The following is a 17,418-nucleotide window of genomic DNA, read 5'->3' as shown; positions in this document are numbered from 1 at the left end:
AAAACGGTTTTAAAACATTAACGTTAATACAGCGTGTCGGAGGAATACAGCGTCTCCTGCGGGGAGTCAAAGGCAGAGGGACCGTCAACGTTAGCTTCTTGTCTCATTGGGGGTCTGATAAACAGTAAATTCATCAAATTCAGTGTCCACAATGCTATTTTCCAATAAACTGTAGCCGTCATATTTCACGGGACCCGCATGAGTGCTGATTTCATGTCGCGGCTTTCGTCGCTGTATGTCACTTTGCCTAAGACTGAGTGACAAATAGTACTCGCCCTGTTGTTTATTTGGTTGCCATGACTTCGCGAGTGATGACATCCTGTCACTGTTCCAGTTGCTCACCCTAAAGGGGAGAGAGAGCGGATGACAGTTCGCTTGAGTTCAGTAGAGCACACTGCTCTGCAGAGTCGTGTAATTACGACTTCATGACTTTTCATAAACAGCTGAAGGAGCAGCGGTGCGCGGTGTACATAGCGGAAACCCTGTTGTGCGTCTGCCCTATTTCTGATATCGTGGCGGCAAAAATGTTACCGTGGCGGCAAAAATGTTACCATGGCGGGCCGCTGCGGTAATATCAACATAGAGGAAACACGGTTGCATAATGTAATGTAATGGACAATTCCGCTTCCAACCTGTAGGGGGACCGAAGCGGGAAAAGTTGCTTTAATGGCCTGGTCCCCAGAAATCCCCGATAGCAATCCACCTGAACACCTTTGGAATGAACTTGAAAGCATCAGTAAAAAGGAACATTCCCCTATAAACCTTAAGCAGTCGTGCAAATCACTGATGTCTGCATGGTCAGCTTTGATACTACAGGTCCCTTGTTGAGTCATTACCACAAAGTGTGACAGCTCTTTCAATCGTGGGCCACCATAGTATGGAACAGGGATTTGTAACTTTCTGGTCGCGGAGTGAATGTACCTTATACATAATCAGACCTGCAAACTCTGGAGTAGTGAAAAAGGTGACAAGATACGAAACAAAAATAAAGTTTCCAGGAATGATAATGTGCAGTTCAGTTCCCCAGCTTATCAAATAAACCTGCAGTGCCTACAGATCATTTGAATGTGTATAGATTGCAGCATATGGGGTGCTGAAAAAGATGCTTTAAAATAAGTGTTTTTTAGATCAAATACATATGTAAGTTCTTTGAGAGAAACATGGGTAGAAGAAGTTGTGGGCTGGATGGGAGGTTATTGGTTTATTTAGTTACTTGAAGATGTATTTTACATAACTTGACTTGTGGTAAGATCAATAACCGTAACACTAAAAGCAATAGTGATGATCTCCTACAGTGTCTTCTTTGTATGACTGTGTTCCCTCGCCGAGCATTGATCGAGCATGTCAGAATTCTTTATGTGATGGCTTCATATATTTGACCAGCAGGGTTTTTTTGTGAAATGTAGGAAGTACATTCTTGTAACTAATGCACTCCACTGGGAGATGAGTATAAGATATTATTTGTGACAGGTTGTAAAACATGATGACATACTGACAGTGTGAAGACAAGCAAGGCAAAGGAGCATGCAACAAAGTCTGCCAATACACACGTGCCTGCAAAAGAAAACACAAGCATCTGGTTGCTACAGAAAAAAAAACTCCACTCAGCGAGGGACATTATCACATTTTCATTTCAGAAGCATTTTTAAAAGACTGTGGGAACATCTAAAGTCCAACACTTAAAGTAAACACAATCCTCTTAGCACAAGCAATAGGTTATCATCCAAAGACCTCTCGGTTTTAAAAAAGGCATTATTTGGCAGGTAGAGGATAAGGATGGAGTTATCATTTAATGAATTTCACTGAGAAGACTATAACCAACAATCAATTTATCCTGCAAACACCTATTAAGTGTTTTAGCCACAGGCTGATATCATTTATGCCTAGACTGTTGCATTGGGTGACATCCTTCTATTGCCATCAACACAGCATACACAGTGTATTTTATTAAAACAACTCCACAACTACAGTTTTGATCCCTATTGAGAGTAGCTCCGTATTGGGAAGACATCATGTTACTTCCATGTTTACCCTGCTTTACTAGTTAAAAAAATAGTGAGACTTATAATTCTCTTATCAGGAACATGCAAGGTGTTTTATCTGATTATTAGGGCAAGAGCAGTGAAACTGCAAGGGACCTACTGTTTTTGTAAGGATTATTATTATTCCACACCGTCACTCGCATTTTTGAGGGGCTTAGCATGCTGGAAAACTCACAAAAATTCAAAAAAAGTCAGTCATCTTGGTTTTCGTGCGATAGTTTGCATTTTACATACAGGTGTTTGAGGACTTTAGGATGCACGAAAACTCACAATTTTGCAGACGTGCAGAATAGTAAACTCTTTCATCTGAATTTACATTTAGGCCTGGGAGTGGTATGGCTGCTCTATAGCGACCCCTAACTGGTTTTAGCCCTTGGGCACATTTTTGACAGCCTCAATATATACAAAAACATCTGGGAGCTTTGTGAGACTGTACAGCAATTTGGCCCATACCTGTAAGCAGGCTCCATAGCGCCGCATAATGCGTGGAAGGCCTTAACTTGGACATAGTTGCTCCGATCTTCACCAGATTTAATACACATATTGCTCTAATCAATGCGGACATATTTCTGTTGACCCTCATGACGAAAAGTTTTCCAAAGAATTTTGATAGTTGAAAAAATGCGCAAGTTATAGCAACCTCCTGTCTAAACAGATAGTTGCATTATCTTGGCAACAATTATTCAGATTGCCCCGAAACTTGAAAAAGTTGTTCCTTGTAGTCACTGTGTCTTAATGAGCTCAGTTTGTTCAAATATAAAAGAAATCTATGATTTGGAGGTGAACCGAACTTAAAAAATGACCAAGGCAATGGGGACCCAGGCACAAAGTGGAGGGGTTATTCGCACCTGCCCTGTGTGGGAGCAAAGCCACAGTGACATCAGCACGCAAGCACTCTGACGTCAGCACCAGCCTGAGTAGCCGACCTTTTGAATGCTGCTAGCTTTTTGCTTTGATTGTCTTTGGGTCTGTGTGAGAAGGGCACTTCTTTGTTCTTCATATCACGGTCATACCTCACCTCTGGCCACTTTCCTTTTTTTTCACTTTTTAAATGCAGTCATCTGTCAGCTCACAGTTTGTCTGACTGTCTTTAGACCCATGATGAGGTTTGTAGAGTTTGTATTTTGTTTTTAAATTAGCCTGTTATTGTGCTGGTGCTGTGACACATTTGACTGCTGCTTGTAGAGTGATTGTGTGAATACAAGCAGCAGTTGATAATGTTACCTTGGCAGACATTGACTCCAAGCATCAGTTGGCTACTTATGAGCTTTTTGGCATGCATTGACTGTGCTGCTGGCAGTAATCAATAGCTGGACAGAGGTTAATAGTTAATTAGCTTAAGCTACACTGAAAGGAATGTTAACTATGCAATGAATGAGACACCACTAATGTCTGAAAGTGAGCTCACGTACAGTTAAACAAGCCATTTAAAAAAAGGAAGTGCCTTTCATTGCAACATTGGTGAGGCAAAATGTGATGTGCTCAAGAGTCATTACCTTTCTAACAGTGATGCATTTAAAAATACTACTGCATACAAAGAGGCCAGAGGAAATTATAGAACACCTGTATAGCATCCATAGGAAAGCCCACCACATTAATTGTTGAGTACATCAGAGAGGAGATGACTAAAGGATGTGGATGATTTGCACCGGAAATCATTTTAGGTGTTCAGTAATGTTGTTCACATACTAATACTTTTCCATATAAATACTGTGGGGTGTTATGGAATGAATTCTTAGCAAAAACTACTTAAAATGTATCCAAATAGGTGAATGTTTCAAAAGAAATGTACAATACCTGTGATGGCCTACTTGCAACTCCCCAAGAAGCTGATTCTTGAACCACTGGTCAAAGTCCACGTTGTCAAACAGCTCATAAGCTGCCAGTCCAACTGCATTGTATACTGCAGACAAAACAACCACAATAACAGTCAAAATATCATAATTATTTAGTCACAGTAGCACTGAGAATATTAAAGAGTTTTAGCAAAGAGCATTGCATTACTTGAATAGCTGGAAATTGGACTGTATTGCTAGCTTAACTTTATATGAAATAGCAGCTAAAAGAGTACAGAGTTGTAATAACAGGACAGAGATGCTAAGTATAGTGTAAGCTATGAAAGGTGTTTAATTGAGAGTTATAGTATAAGGACTTATGAGCTTATATGCACAAAGAGGGAGTTGAAAAGGGTAAACTATCAACTCTAATCATATAGGCTGAGCACTGCCGCCTACTTCAGAAACCATGGTAAGCTTGTGTTACCCTGGGACTACTTAGTTACAGTTCAGCCATCTTATGTTCCCTCGGTTATGCTACCATAGCAACACATGTACAATATCTCACAAAAGTAGGTACACCCCTCACATTTTAGTAAATATTTCATTATATCTTTTAATGGGACACTGAAGAAATTACACTTTGCTACAATGTAAAGTATTAAGTGTACAGCTTGTATAACAGTGTAAATGTGTTGTCCCCTCAAAATAACTCAACACACAGCCATTAATGTCTAAATCACTGGCAACAAAAGTGAGAAAAATTCCCATAGAGGCAGGCAGATTTTTTTTTTTTAAAGGCCAGTTATTTCATGGATCCAGGATACTATGCATCCTGAGTGTACTCACTTTTGTGAGATACTGTACGTATGTATTTATCCTACAATGATGGTTAAAAGTAATGAATTCTGAGATAGCATAACAGAGAAAGGAAAAAGAGTAGAAAAGAACAAAGACATAAAAGGGATGGAGGAGATTTAACAGAGAGGAACTGAAACTTTTTCCATTACTTTAATTATCTTGTATTATGCAAGGCTGTCACTGTGCAAGAGTATATTGGGATCTACAGTATCTCTATGCAAGTGTATGTGATTGTGTGTGTGTGTGTGTGTGTGAAAAGGAGAAGCAGAGAAAGCAAGGGAAATATATAAAAACATGGATGGATAGCCCACAGGTGTTGAAGCAGTGGCCAAACCAAAGCTATGAGAGGAAAGTTAAAACGCTCAGGAAGAGTAACATGCATATTTCTTTTGGACTGGCGTGAAAAGGCAGCTATTAAGCTCTGTAGCGTCTGGAATTTCACTTAATTCCTCATTAGTACCTTGATTATCTTGTGTTGTTTAGGGAGTCCTATATTTGTCAATACTGACACAATTTAGTATCCCTTTGAGGTAAAAAGCATTTTTCCTGGTCTATAGCACTGCTATATTATTCTGGCTCACCAAAATGAGATGTTCATAAGTTTGGAATTGTGTTTTTAGCGGCCTAAAAGGGCCTCTCAGAGGGCTAATGGTGTAATAAAATATACTTCCTTAGTTTTAAAGTACGATATTACAGAAACAGGAAGTTAACGTGCTGCAAGTGCAGCATTAAAATGTCAAATGATAGAATAGTGACAAATGTCAGACTGATAACATACCAGGGCTAAAAAATATGTTAACACTTAAGGGTGGTTTATACTTCATTGAATGACAGTTGGCAGCATATGTCAGCTATTAAAAAAAAGGGTCTAAGCAGGTGTTAATTTTTTTAGAAAATATAATTGTCACGTAGTACAGTACATAGTCTATTATAATTTGACAAATAGGATGGGCTAATGTGCCTTTTCTAGTGTCTAGCTCATTGAAGCTCAGTTATATGTTAAGAGTCAGAAAAAAACCTTGACCATCTTTTAACTGCAATACAATGAAATTTTATTTGCACAATTATAATTATTGACTTATTAACAAATCAGCACCTGCTGTTATAAAGTGCCCCTTTGGCTCTTCAACAAGCTTTATCTCTCACAGCCACAATTATAAGTCACTGCTGCTGCCACAGCGCAGCTTCATCATCCAGTTGAGTTCTGCTGTTTTATCAACACTGTTAGCAAACTGCTGAGATCTCTGCGGGCATCCAGCTTTAACAGAGGCCCTAATAGTAGGCAATCCCAACTGTCTGTGATTTAGTTGTGTATGCCATGAAACCACCAGAGAAGCAGCCCTGACCTGTCAGTTATAAATACTAAGAGGAGGTAGATTGAGTAAAAGAGAGAATGTAAGAAAGAAAAAAAGGAGGAGGGAAACAAGATGTCCATGGACATGAGAGATTAAGTGAGAGAGCAGTATCACAAGAATTATCATTTCCATGTTTTTCTCTTATTCAGACTTTATATCTTAGCCAAATGATTGTTATGCATCGTGTAGCTCTCTTAATTCAAAAGTCAATTTACCCAGCTCTCCCTTCTCCATCTGTTTGCATTGTTTGGGATTGTGGTTGGAGAATTTCAATAACAAAAGCAAATTAAACAACCTTCACATTTTGTGTTAAAGATAAAATAGTAATTTTAACAAAATCAGACTCTTTTTAGGAGTCCAAATCAGTCATTTAATACACTTGGCATGACTAATGAAGGCGGTTATTGTAATATAGAAGAGTTACATGAGATATAAGAGTAGGTGAAGCCTTTTGACTCACCTGCATCCTTCATTCGCAACTGAACAGAGTCTTCCACATTGGTTGGGCCTGCAAAGACAGACACATAATCTAGATTATTTTATTAGTTATAGTAACATGCATACAGTTAAAACAATTTCAATAATAAACAATATCTATGATTTAATAGACCCAGTGACCACATCATAACACAGTTGCAACTTAAAGCGGCCTGGATTCCACTATATCAGTCTTGTCTCAATCATTTTACCGGTCTGTTTTCTCCCTCTCGATTAGTCCTTGTTGTGTACACCGTTCTCAAAATCAATAACTGCCTCCCTTCAACCATAGAATTACACCAATCTGGCGTCTTCCTTGCTCCAGCAGAACCCATTTCCACTCTGTCACTTAAAAACAAAAGCAGTTTGGTAGGCAGGCCAGAAGCAGACCCGGTTATCCGGTCATTTGAGTGATGATGGCACAGCTAATTCAGCAATAGAACAAAAACTACACTCCAGTACCACCAGGGGACCAGTCACAGTGGGGTGTGTGTGTGTGTGTGTGTGTGTGTGTGTGTGTGTGTGTGTGTGTGTGTGTGTGTGTGTGTGTGTGTGTGTGTGTGTGTGTGTGTGTGTTACTAGAGAGTTGTAAGTGGTTGTAATGGTGGAGGTTGTCACCAGGGAACTTGAAGGTGCTGTCAAACCTATAGATAGTATGTTTAACATACTGTGACCGCTAAAAGCAACACAAACAAACCTAGATGCTTTGCAGTTTCCTGATATATTAAATATGTATCATTTACTCTGAGGCAAGGCTACATTTCATGATGGGATATAGGGTCTGACATCTCCCATTTTGTGTTTCAGGGAAACTTAGGCATACTGTGTCCGCAGTGCAAGGCAATTTTATCTGTAGAGCATCTTTCAAACACAAAGGCATGTGTACAAATGCAATAACACAGAAAACATTCTAATAATTAATTAATAAAGTTAGATAAAATACATTGAAAAAAGGGATCTTTATATCAGAGGTGGACAAATAAAAAAATAAAAATAAATCTGACCACTAACAGCCTCCAAAACAACCATAAAATGTAATGTAAACAGCTTTAACCAAACCTGAACTTCATGAAGGTAAGATTAAATGCAGAACTGTAAGAAAGCAATAGTTTTAGCTTGGTATACTGAATAAACTGACAATGAGTACATGTTTTCTTTGCATTGAAAGGATGTTAAAAAAAAAAAAAAAAAAAAAAAAGAGAGATAGAGCAGACTTTCTATTTGGCATTGAATAATATTTAAATTGACATTTAACTGACCCTGGAGATTCTGAACCATATCCAGTAGCACCGGTATCAGTGTCTGGTTGTAGTTGTGGAAGATATCCAGGAACAATACTTCTGTACAGGGCTAAATAAAAGAAGAGAGCAGAGGGGACAAAAAGGAAGATGGTTAATCATTGTTTTTCTCCCAGCTCTCCCATCTCTTAGCAGCCTGCGTTGGTTTGTTTGGGCACTTAGTGGTGGTGGGGGGGAATAGCACATGAACAAGTGACGTCAGTGCATACCCTCTATATAAACAAGGAACATGTAATACAAAGAGGCTCATGCACAAACACAGACAAACAATGGCCACGCTTGGAGCTCCCAGTTCAATAAAAAGTCAATGTGAAATTGTCAGGGGATTTTTCTGTTTGTGTGTGTTCAAATAGAGAAAAGGTACTCCAACCACCTTCAGTAGTTTATTGGGTTTTTAATGTAACAAAAAAATAAATAAAATCAATATTAAATAAAGGTATAAGAAATCTGACAACATGGGCTGAGCCAATTCAAGAACACATGCTGTGTGTTACTGGGTATGTGCATGTGTGACATCTCACAGCATGTACTGTGGGGGCTGGTGATGGCGCATTGGATAGGACACATGCCTTTGGTGTGGGAGATCTGGGTTCGATTCCCACTGCGATACATCAACCAATGTGTCCCTGAGCAAGACACTTAACCCCTAGTTGCTCCAGAGGTGTGTGACCTCTTATATATAGTAATTGTAAGTCGCTTTGGACATGTAAGGTACTGTAGGCATAACCTCTCTGCCTTGATGGCAAGAGGTCAGATGAAACTTCTAAAAAGGCAATTTAGCTTCACAGGATTAAGAAAAACACAAACTCTTATTCTGGAAAATATAGGCTGGTGGTATACTGATAGGGAGAGGCCATCTATAATCCACCATTAGAATTGGTGACCATGGTAGGAATAGATGGATAGTGACATGTGATCCATGAACCATCCTGAGCACCACAATGTGCTAATACGAAGGTTAAAAGAGGGCATATACTGTTTGAAAAAAGTTACTGTATCAACAGTTATACATACACATACAAGAATGTGTTGGCGGGTGGGGGTGTGTGAGTGTGTGTATTCAGATGCTAGGTTAGGACAAAATATAAACTAAGATTAGCCTCTGCAACCAATACAGTTAGCATTCTTTGCACAGATCTGCAGAACCATTAACATGCATCTTTGAAAACTTCCAGCTTTAGGGAGCTATTTTTAACAAAAGACCCCTAACATTGACCTAACAAAAAGGAACCCTGATGCAATTCAAAGCAAGAACAACTAGCTCAGTGTTTCTTTTGATAATTCTAAATTGTGAAGTAATTAGATAACGAATAAGCTCTAGACTGTAATGCCACCTTTTTTTTCTGCTCCAGTGTGCTTTAAGTGAATAAGAACTTTGACTGTGCTGTGTGTTACAGGGTATGTGTATGTGTGTGACATCTCACAGCATGTACTGTAAGTATAACCTCTCAGCTTTGATTGCAAGAGGTCAGAGGACACTTCTAAAAAAGCAATTTAGCTTCAGAGGATTAAGACAAACACAAACGGTTGTTCTGTTGGGAAAATATAGGCCGGTGGTATATTGATAGGGAGAGGCCATCTATAATCAGCCATTAGAATTGGTGACCATGGTAGGAATAGATGGATAGTGACATTTGATCCATGAAACATCCTGAGCACCACAATGTGCCAATACAAAGATTAAAAGAGGGCATATACTATGTTTGTGTGTGTGTGTGTGTGTGTGTGTGTGTGTGTGTGTGTATTCAGATGCTATGTGACAAAATATAAACTAAGATTAGCCTCTGCAACCATTACAGTTAGCATTCTTTGCACAGATCTGCAGAGCCATTGACATGTATCTTTGAAAACTTCCAGCTTTAGGGAGCTTTTTTTAACAAAAGCCCCCTAACATTGACCTAACAAAAAGGAACCCTGATGCAATTCAAAGCAAGAACTAGCTCAGTGTTTCTTTTGATAATTCTAAATTGTGAATTAGTTAACGAATAACGTAGGGTTGCACGATATTGACCAAACGTGATATTGTGAGATTGTTTATGAATATTGCCATAAAGATACAAAAATTATGGGGAAAAGCATCAGAATAGATTCATAAATAAAATGCTTTCTTACAACACAAAGTTTATTTCAACTGAGTCATATTGGATTGGTACAACATGAATAAATAAATAAATAAATAAAGAGCATGTCTACAGGACATGTTTTACTGGTTGTACAGTATAAAATATATAAAGAGAACAGGGCACAACTTTTCTTTCGCTTTTCTGATTCGTTCCTTTTAGTTGTCCCTATCTATTTCTTCACTTAGATTGTCACTCTGTCAAAATAAGCACACATGTGGTACGCTACATAGGGTTTGTCACGTAGTAACCCGTGTGCAGATCATTATAGCGTTTCAAGAGGGCTATAAATCAAACACAACTAATGGCGCTTTTCCATTACATGGTACCTGCTTGACTCGCCTCTTTTGGTTTTCCCATTACAAAAAAAAAAGTACCTGGTACCTGCTAACAGGTAATTTTTTCAGTACCACCTCAGTCAAGGTTCCAAGCGAGCTGAGGCGATACCAAAAGGTGACGTGAAATCAACAGAGGGGGGTGTCCTGAACAAACCCGCCGTGTGTGTGTGTGTTTTTTTTTTTTTACATACCCGTAAACTGTATTTCCAAGAGTCACCGCCGGTTTCTTCAACAGCTAGAAGAAAGAAGAGAAGTGTAAGGGCTGGTGTCCCATGCATAATCAGAAGAGTGAGTGTCTATGGAGGACTGTCAAGCTAATGCTGCTACAGGCCTGAACTATACTGTATTCTGATATGGCAAATGGTTACCTACTAGGAAATGCTGGTCTGGAGATTACAGTGGAGGCTGCTCAGCTGAAACACTGTACATCTTGTCTGAGAAAATGTTATGTGTGGTTTTGTCTGACTGGAAAACTGAATCTAAAGGTCAACAACCACATAGGGCCTTTCCATGTATGGTCTCAGGTTAATTAAGTGTTGCATTTGAGTCTTCAGTGTCATTACATCAAGTCTGCAAGGGCACTGTGCGGCTAAGGAATTTGTCACAGATATCCTAATCTCTGCCATACCTAGCTACAACCAACCCAAACCTCTTTACTCTTTTATCTATTTCATTGAGCATTTTTCCAAAGAGGAAAAAAGAAATCCACATATTTATTTATCACTTTATTAAACATGTGGTTGTGTAGAGCATTGCTGCTTTAGATTAATCTCAGTTTCTGCCCACAAGTTCATAATGTTTAATCTGCATAATAAAATGCTCCATTGATTTAAATTGCACAGCATTAACACTGGTAATGGTAGATGATTGGTCAAAGTTGTATGAAAACCATCCGTTTGATTATTCAAGAAATTACTATTAAGGCTATTATAAGTGTGTCCAACAGCTAACATTCATGCATGAATAAAGCATCCCCATTACACATTAAATTCTGGCGAAGCCTGCATCCAAAGCAACAGTGCTGACTTCATGAATATCAGAATTTGGTCATCTGGACTTCCCAAGAACATGCCTGTTAACTCTGCGAGTCTGCAGGACCAGATAAGTCTGCACATTTGGATTCAGCCTGTGTATCTGGGGATGTGCTATTACCAAAGCTCTCTGGGTCCTCTTCCCACATTGCCAGCTCTTCCTCTGTGAGAAGGAAGTAGTGTGAGACGAGCCGGCGTCCAATCTCTGTCAGTGTGGGGTGTGTAAAGAAAGCTGTCTTGATCTTGTGAGCCTCCAGACTCTCTGGTTTACTGTCTGAGGGCGGGAGGAGGGAGGGAGAGAAGGAAGAGTAAAAGTGAAGTTGAACTTGACTCTGCCACCATCGCACACTCAAACATTCGAATGAAACCAATGCATTAACACAAGAACCACAAAAATGAGGCTCAGCTCTCTGACAACTAACAGTTGCTTAGGAGAAAGATCTTCAATAAGGCACACTAGCTGGCAGAACAAAGACACAGTGCTGTGCTCCACGACTAACGAAGCACTGGAGGCCTCTGTCAGCTTGAAATAAACATGGTGGTGTTGTGACGCTGATGGTATTACAGCATTGCATTTTTGAAAACACTGTCAGGGATCAGCTTTGAAGAGCTATTGGCGTTTTCAGATGGCCTCTGAATCATAGACCTGAAATACCATGTACTTTGCAGTGTTTCCTCTGTTGATTTGGAAGTGGCGGCTCCCCATGGCAAAATTTCTGCCAGCACGGTATCAGAAATAGGGCAGACGCACAATGTAGTCGCGGTTGCCTTGTAAATTATCCTGACTGTTGAAAAGCCTGTCCACGCCCCCCGCAGGTGGACGGCAATACTACAGTCTGATGTCGGTTTAGTGAGCAGCACTGCGCTTTGATGTCTCTTTTAGAGAGGCAGCGGACTTTTTAGTTATTCTTTTTCTTTATTCTGTCTGGTTTGTACGTTCGTGAGGAAAACGTGAGTATTGTTCGGACAGACCTGCCCCCACTGCTAAAAAAATAAATAAATAAAAAATTATTCAATTGTGTTATCGCTTTACTCATCTTTTATTCTCCACACTTTCTGCTCCTCTTTCCCAAAGCCCTCATACCTACCATCAAGGTTCTTGGAAGGTTTGTAGGCATCATTCTTAACAATGATCTTGATGAGGTTCATGCACTGAACAATAAAGCGTTCAAATGTCACTCCCTCCCCAGCAGGTGTAAATAGGTAGCCGACGGCAAATTCCAGAGAACGCTGGATTAGGGGTATAAATGCACACGGATGGTACTCCAAGAAATCTAACAACTACATGGAAGGGAAAAAAGAAATGTACAGAAGAAGGACAAACACAGAAGGGACGGGAGAGAGATGAACATTTGTTAGATAGCTATAATTGGTAACTTCCTTGATGCAAAACATACAACCCATTCATTAATAATGAAACAGACATTTGTCATGTATTAATATAGATTCATATACAAGTAAACTTACAACTTTAGTGTACAGTATGATTATCTTCTCCAACTTCTCTCTACATGTGCTGTCTGGACCAACCTGCCGACCTGAAACACAAAACAACCATACAGTATTGTTACATACAGTAACAGCAGCATAATATTAAGTAATATCAATGTCGAACCTTCATATTAAAGAAGGTTTTGAATCAAATGGATTTTAATTAAAATAGCTACGAGGAACTTTTAAATGTTTCTGAAACGGTTTAATTTTCCATCTGACGATCATAAATGACCTCTAACAGCAAACGAGACTAACAGTGAAAAGAAGGCTATTTTTAAATAGGTTTTATTAATGCCTTTGCCAGGGTCAAATTCTTCCCACGAAGTCACAAAATGATTCACGGCAGGCAGACAGGCTCTACAACCACACATTCTGCTGAGTCACAGATTTCACAGGAAAAAAAAAGGAAATTAAACGAAGAACTAAAAGCCAAAAGAGAGAGTGACCGATAACGGGCGAAAACCCGAGTCAACTTTGGTCTGGCTTTTAACAGATTGTAAAGGATTCAAAACCGACTCTGAATTGGCCCTCTTAAGACACTATTTCACTCATAAAATAACTTCACAATGCGAGACTTAGTTGTACGTCAGTAGCCTACATTAGAGCCCTGTAAGCCCGTCGGGGTCCAACAGGCTAAGCCCATTTGGGCCAGGCTCGATCCGTTTTTTTTTTTATTTTATTTTTTACAGATTGGGCTCGGGTCGGACTCTGGCTTATTTTAGCTTCTCTCCTAATTGTGCCCATCTTAGTAGCATGTGACGTGTGTGTGTTTGCGTGTGTAGCAGAGAGCGCGCGCATCAGAGAGAGAGAGCACATCAGAGAGAGAGAGCGCATCAAAGAGCACGCACGTCAGAGAGAGCTTAAAAGTGATTGATGTTGGTCTAGGGTCGGGCCGGGTTCGGGCTGAAAAAAATTGCAGGCGTTGCCGGGCTGGGGTCGGGTAGGGCTCTAACACCACTGGCCAGGGCCGGGTTAGGGCTGGAGTTTTTGGCCCGTGCAGGGCTCTAGCCTACATGAGTCCCCCTTTCATTTAGCGCCCAGTTTTAATTTCTTTTCAGTCAGTGTTTGTGTTAGCCTATTTTCTTTTTGTACCCCTGTACTTCCTTGGGTTTCATGAAAGGCGCTATATAAATCTAAGTTATTATTATTAATTATTATTAATTATTATTATTATTATTATTATTATTATTATGTTGGTTACTACAAGAAACTCTTGCTAATGCTTTGGCTAGTGACACAGTGACACCCGGTTTAGCTCACGATAAATCCAAAGTAGACCAAGTTACCTTTTGTAACACTTGAAATGTAATGATGCATCAGTAACGTATTCTCTTATTGTAAATGAATGATTTTCTGTCTGAGCAAAACATTCATCCCAACTATATGACCTCCTGGTAACACAAACTCTTTAATACAGTGGGTAATATAAGCTTTCCTCCCGTGGACGTTATGCATTTTTTTGTTAAATCGGGCACATTATTGTTGCCTTTGTTATTGTTGTTCCTATGTCTAGATAATAGGTAGATTTGTGCATCTAGTATATTATTTATCCACGATATACACTTATAGGTTCAAAACTGGATATACTATTTTGCAGCTATGCAAAACTAAAAGATCTTTACAACAGCAGGTGTGGTAAAAACGCTACAGCTTTTGTCCAAAGGGACTCAAATCAACACAAACTGAAAGTTTCTCATAGCCACTTTAAATAAATAAGTCTTGACATTTTGGGAATGTTCACTCACTTTTTTTTAGGCAATAGAAACACATTTATTTTCCAAAGAAAAAAAACCCATCAAGATTAGTTTGTCAAATATCTGAGGATTTACGAGTTAACAGTGTTTTAATGCTGGCACACTGGCAGAACTGCAGCATAATGTATTGAAATGTTAAACATTCCTCTCCTGCAGTATTTAGCCTATGCTCTTATAAAAAGGTAAAATGCATGAAGCCCACATGAGAAACAACGGTGTCTATTGAGAATTAAGATTTTATTTGTCACATCAGTCATGATGAAGCTCATGTAAAAGGGTAGGAAAAACTTGAATGGAATGAATAGGAGCAGGATTACAAGAAGGACAGAAAGAGAAGGAAAAAGATGCTCAAGAAACATGCAGAGATTAATGTATCCTTATTTACTACAAGAAACATTTCAGCTTTTTTTATGGTCAAGTGCTCACTTCACCTTGCTGCCTTGTGAGAGTCGCATGGGCCCCTTACGTTGGTGTAAATAATAAAGTAAAGTAACAAATAAAAAATGACCATGAATGACTCAGTTCCTCTGATGTAAATTTTGGCTCCATAAAAACAACTCATGATGCTAAATAATAAAGATGTTCACCGTAGTTTACTTCCTTGTCGACCTCAATGATGAAATCGGCAGACCATAACGGCCTCTGGCCTTCCTCCAATCATTTGTGAACAAACAGGGTCATAGTTTCTTCTCCCCTTGTACACATTAATTTTTATCAGCTACTACCAATTCAAAGTGTCACTAGATTAATTAAAATTGTTAACGGGCTCAAAAACTGCTTTTATTTTTTATGTAACATTATGGATCATGTAGATCAAGACACCATTGCATTTAATTGACTTTGGACCCATGCCACTGTTTCTTTGTTCACAGGTGTGTGATGTAAGCAGTTGTCTAAAGTTATCAAAGTCCATGAGGTCATACATTTGAACCAAAAAAACCTGCTAATAATAATATCCATAGGCAAAGATAAAGAAAATGAAGACAAAAAATAAATAGAGAACGCTGAAACGAAGGGGTATTAATTATTTCTGACAGATTTGTAACTCAGCAAAAAGGTTTTCAACAATGTAATGACTGACAGGAATGGATAGGCAACCTCAGATGGATGACAAATGTCTAACAGGGAGAGCCAGACGTCGAAATGGACCGCTCAGACTGCACCAAATACACCAGTTTATATAGCTGACCTTATCAGTCTGTGCAGAGCTGATATGTCTTCTCAGCACGGCTGTAAGCTGCCTTGTAAGGCTGCCTTGCTGTTTTCCCCTATCTGCCAGGCCCAAATACCAACAGGACCCTGACCTGTCTCCTTTGCCATCAGCAGAGTACATATGGGAAGTGATAGTTGTGGCGGATATCTCAAATGATATTTTTGCGAATATCTGCCACTATGGCAGCTCGTGGAATTGTCTGAAATTAATCTCTCACTCACTGGGTGTGGTCAGGACAAATTTCATGGGAGAAAAAAAGGGCAGCTGATAGTGAAATCAGACCATGAAAGTGAGCCAACATAGCTACCATTCAAACAGTTTCACTCATAGAGTGTTTTCCCAGCATGAACTTTCCCAAGCAACAAAGAAATCTTTTTAGCAACTAAGGAACTTTACATGCATTTCAACCAGAATAAGTAGGAAGTAAATATAAATTGCTGTACCATAGTTCCATGTAGGGGAAAAAGTTTTAGGGTAAATATATTAAATAGGATATAAATGATCGGTTTCCGCACTTTTGCTTTTCAATCTGACACCAAATCCAACGCCATCGTCTCGTCAGGTGATGAGTGAAATCCTGCTACTCTGTGATGCGACGCTGCTGCTGTACGTAGACATTTTGACGATAGAGATTGTAGTGCTGAACTTCGTTGATTGTCCAAACAATAACAAAGTGGCTGCTTCAACTTGTGTAAAGCTTCATTTACACTATAAGGAGAACACCGCGCGACTATAGTATTAATATTAGGACGAGGACATCTTTTGTAATGTTTGACATTACATACAAAGTTATGACGTAAGCTTCCAGACTAGTTAAAAAAACGAGTGCTATAAAGAGAAAATTTGCTTAAAGCCGCCTACAAATGATATGTGATTTGCTCTCTGCGCAGCGCAGGTATTCGTCATCAAAACGTGTTGTGAAGTGGTTAGAAAAAATTAAATCGGAATCGGCTAAAATCGGCATCAGCTGGCCTAACTCAAAGAAAATCAGAATCGGCCTAGAAAGTTGTAATCGGTGTATCTCTATTTTTAGACTTTTATTTCTTGGATTTTACATTATTACTACTGACAGGGTGATGTCACCATCAAAGATTTTCCAGGAAGACACATTTCATGATGCCTTTAACCTGCTCTCTCGACATTTAGCAATAACAAAGATAGTCATTCTTTGAGTCAGACTCATACATTTAAATAATAGTACAGTGGGCATATGTTGTACTTTGAGCTCTTCTGTTTCCTAATGGTTTAGAAGAGAAACTCTTGATTAAAACCTAACCCCCTTAGGATGTCTCGGCCTGAACGTTTAATTTGACACCTACTTTATGCTATGCTATCATGAGACCTAGACTTTGGGTGTTATAAAATATCCTAGCCTTTTATGTGGGTGTCTTCAGTGTGCATTAGATAAAGCACCAGTGACTGAGTGTGTTTACTGAAGGGAGAAGCCTTGGATCAGAGATACAGGAAAGAGAAAGAGACAGGTACTCACAGCATTCCAAGAACTGTTTTAGCCTCTCAAACACTGCATTCAGAAAACCCTGAAAAGAAAGAGGAAGAGAGGGTGAGATGAAGTTTAATATTTTTGACATTTCTGCAGTTGAATCACTCGTGATTGCCTCATCAGTATTGCTCAGAAGGAGATATATTAACAAGGGAATAA

General features: G+C 39.2%; 1 protein-coding gene across 3 annotated transcripts in view; it reads right to left on the bottom strand.

Moving 5' to 3' along the window:
- ipo11 (importin 11) overlaps positions 1 to 17,418 on the bottom strand; it is a 146,384-nt gene that overhangs the window by 90,755 nt on the left and 38,211 nt on the right. For all 3 annotated transcript variants that reach the window (XM_028577849.1, XM_028577851.1, XM_028577850.1), the window contains 8 exons: positions 17,248 to 17,296; positions 12,765 to 12,835; positions 12,386 to 12,578; positions 11,419 to 11,571; positions 10,458 to 10,501; positions 7,770 to 7,860; positions 6,494 to 6,541; positions 3,840 to 3,945 (listed from right to left, as the gene is read on the bottom strand). In XM_028577849.1, coding sequence (XP_028433650.1) covers positions 3,840 to 3,945; positions 6,494 to 6,541; positions 7,770 to 7,860; positions 10,458 to 10,501; positions 11,419 to 11,571; positions 12,386 to 12,578; positions 12,765 to 12,835; positions 17,248 to 17,296 — 755 coding nt within the window. The remainder of the gene's footprint in view (positions 1 to 3,839; positions 3,946 to 6,493; positions 6,542 to 7,769; positions 7,861 to 10,457; positions 10,502 to 11,418; positions 11,572 to 12,385; positions 12,579 to 12,764; positions 12,836 to 17,247; positions 17,297 to 17,418) is intronic.

The sequence above is a fragment of the Perca flavescens genome, chromosome 5 (assembly GCF_004354835.1).
Source record: "Perca flavescens isolate YP-PL-M2 chromosome 5, PFLA_1.0, whole genome shotgun sequence".
Taxonomy (NCBI): Eukaryota; Metazoa; Chordata; class Actinopteri; order Perciformes; family Percidae; genus Perca; species Perca flavescens.
The sequence above is the reverse complement of the archived record's forward strand: the minus strand, read 5'-3'. Positions and strand labels throughout refer to the sequence as shown.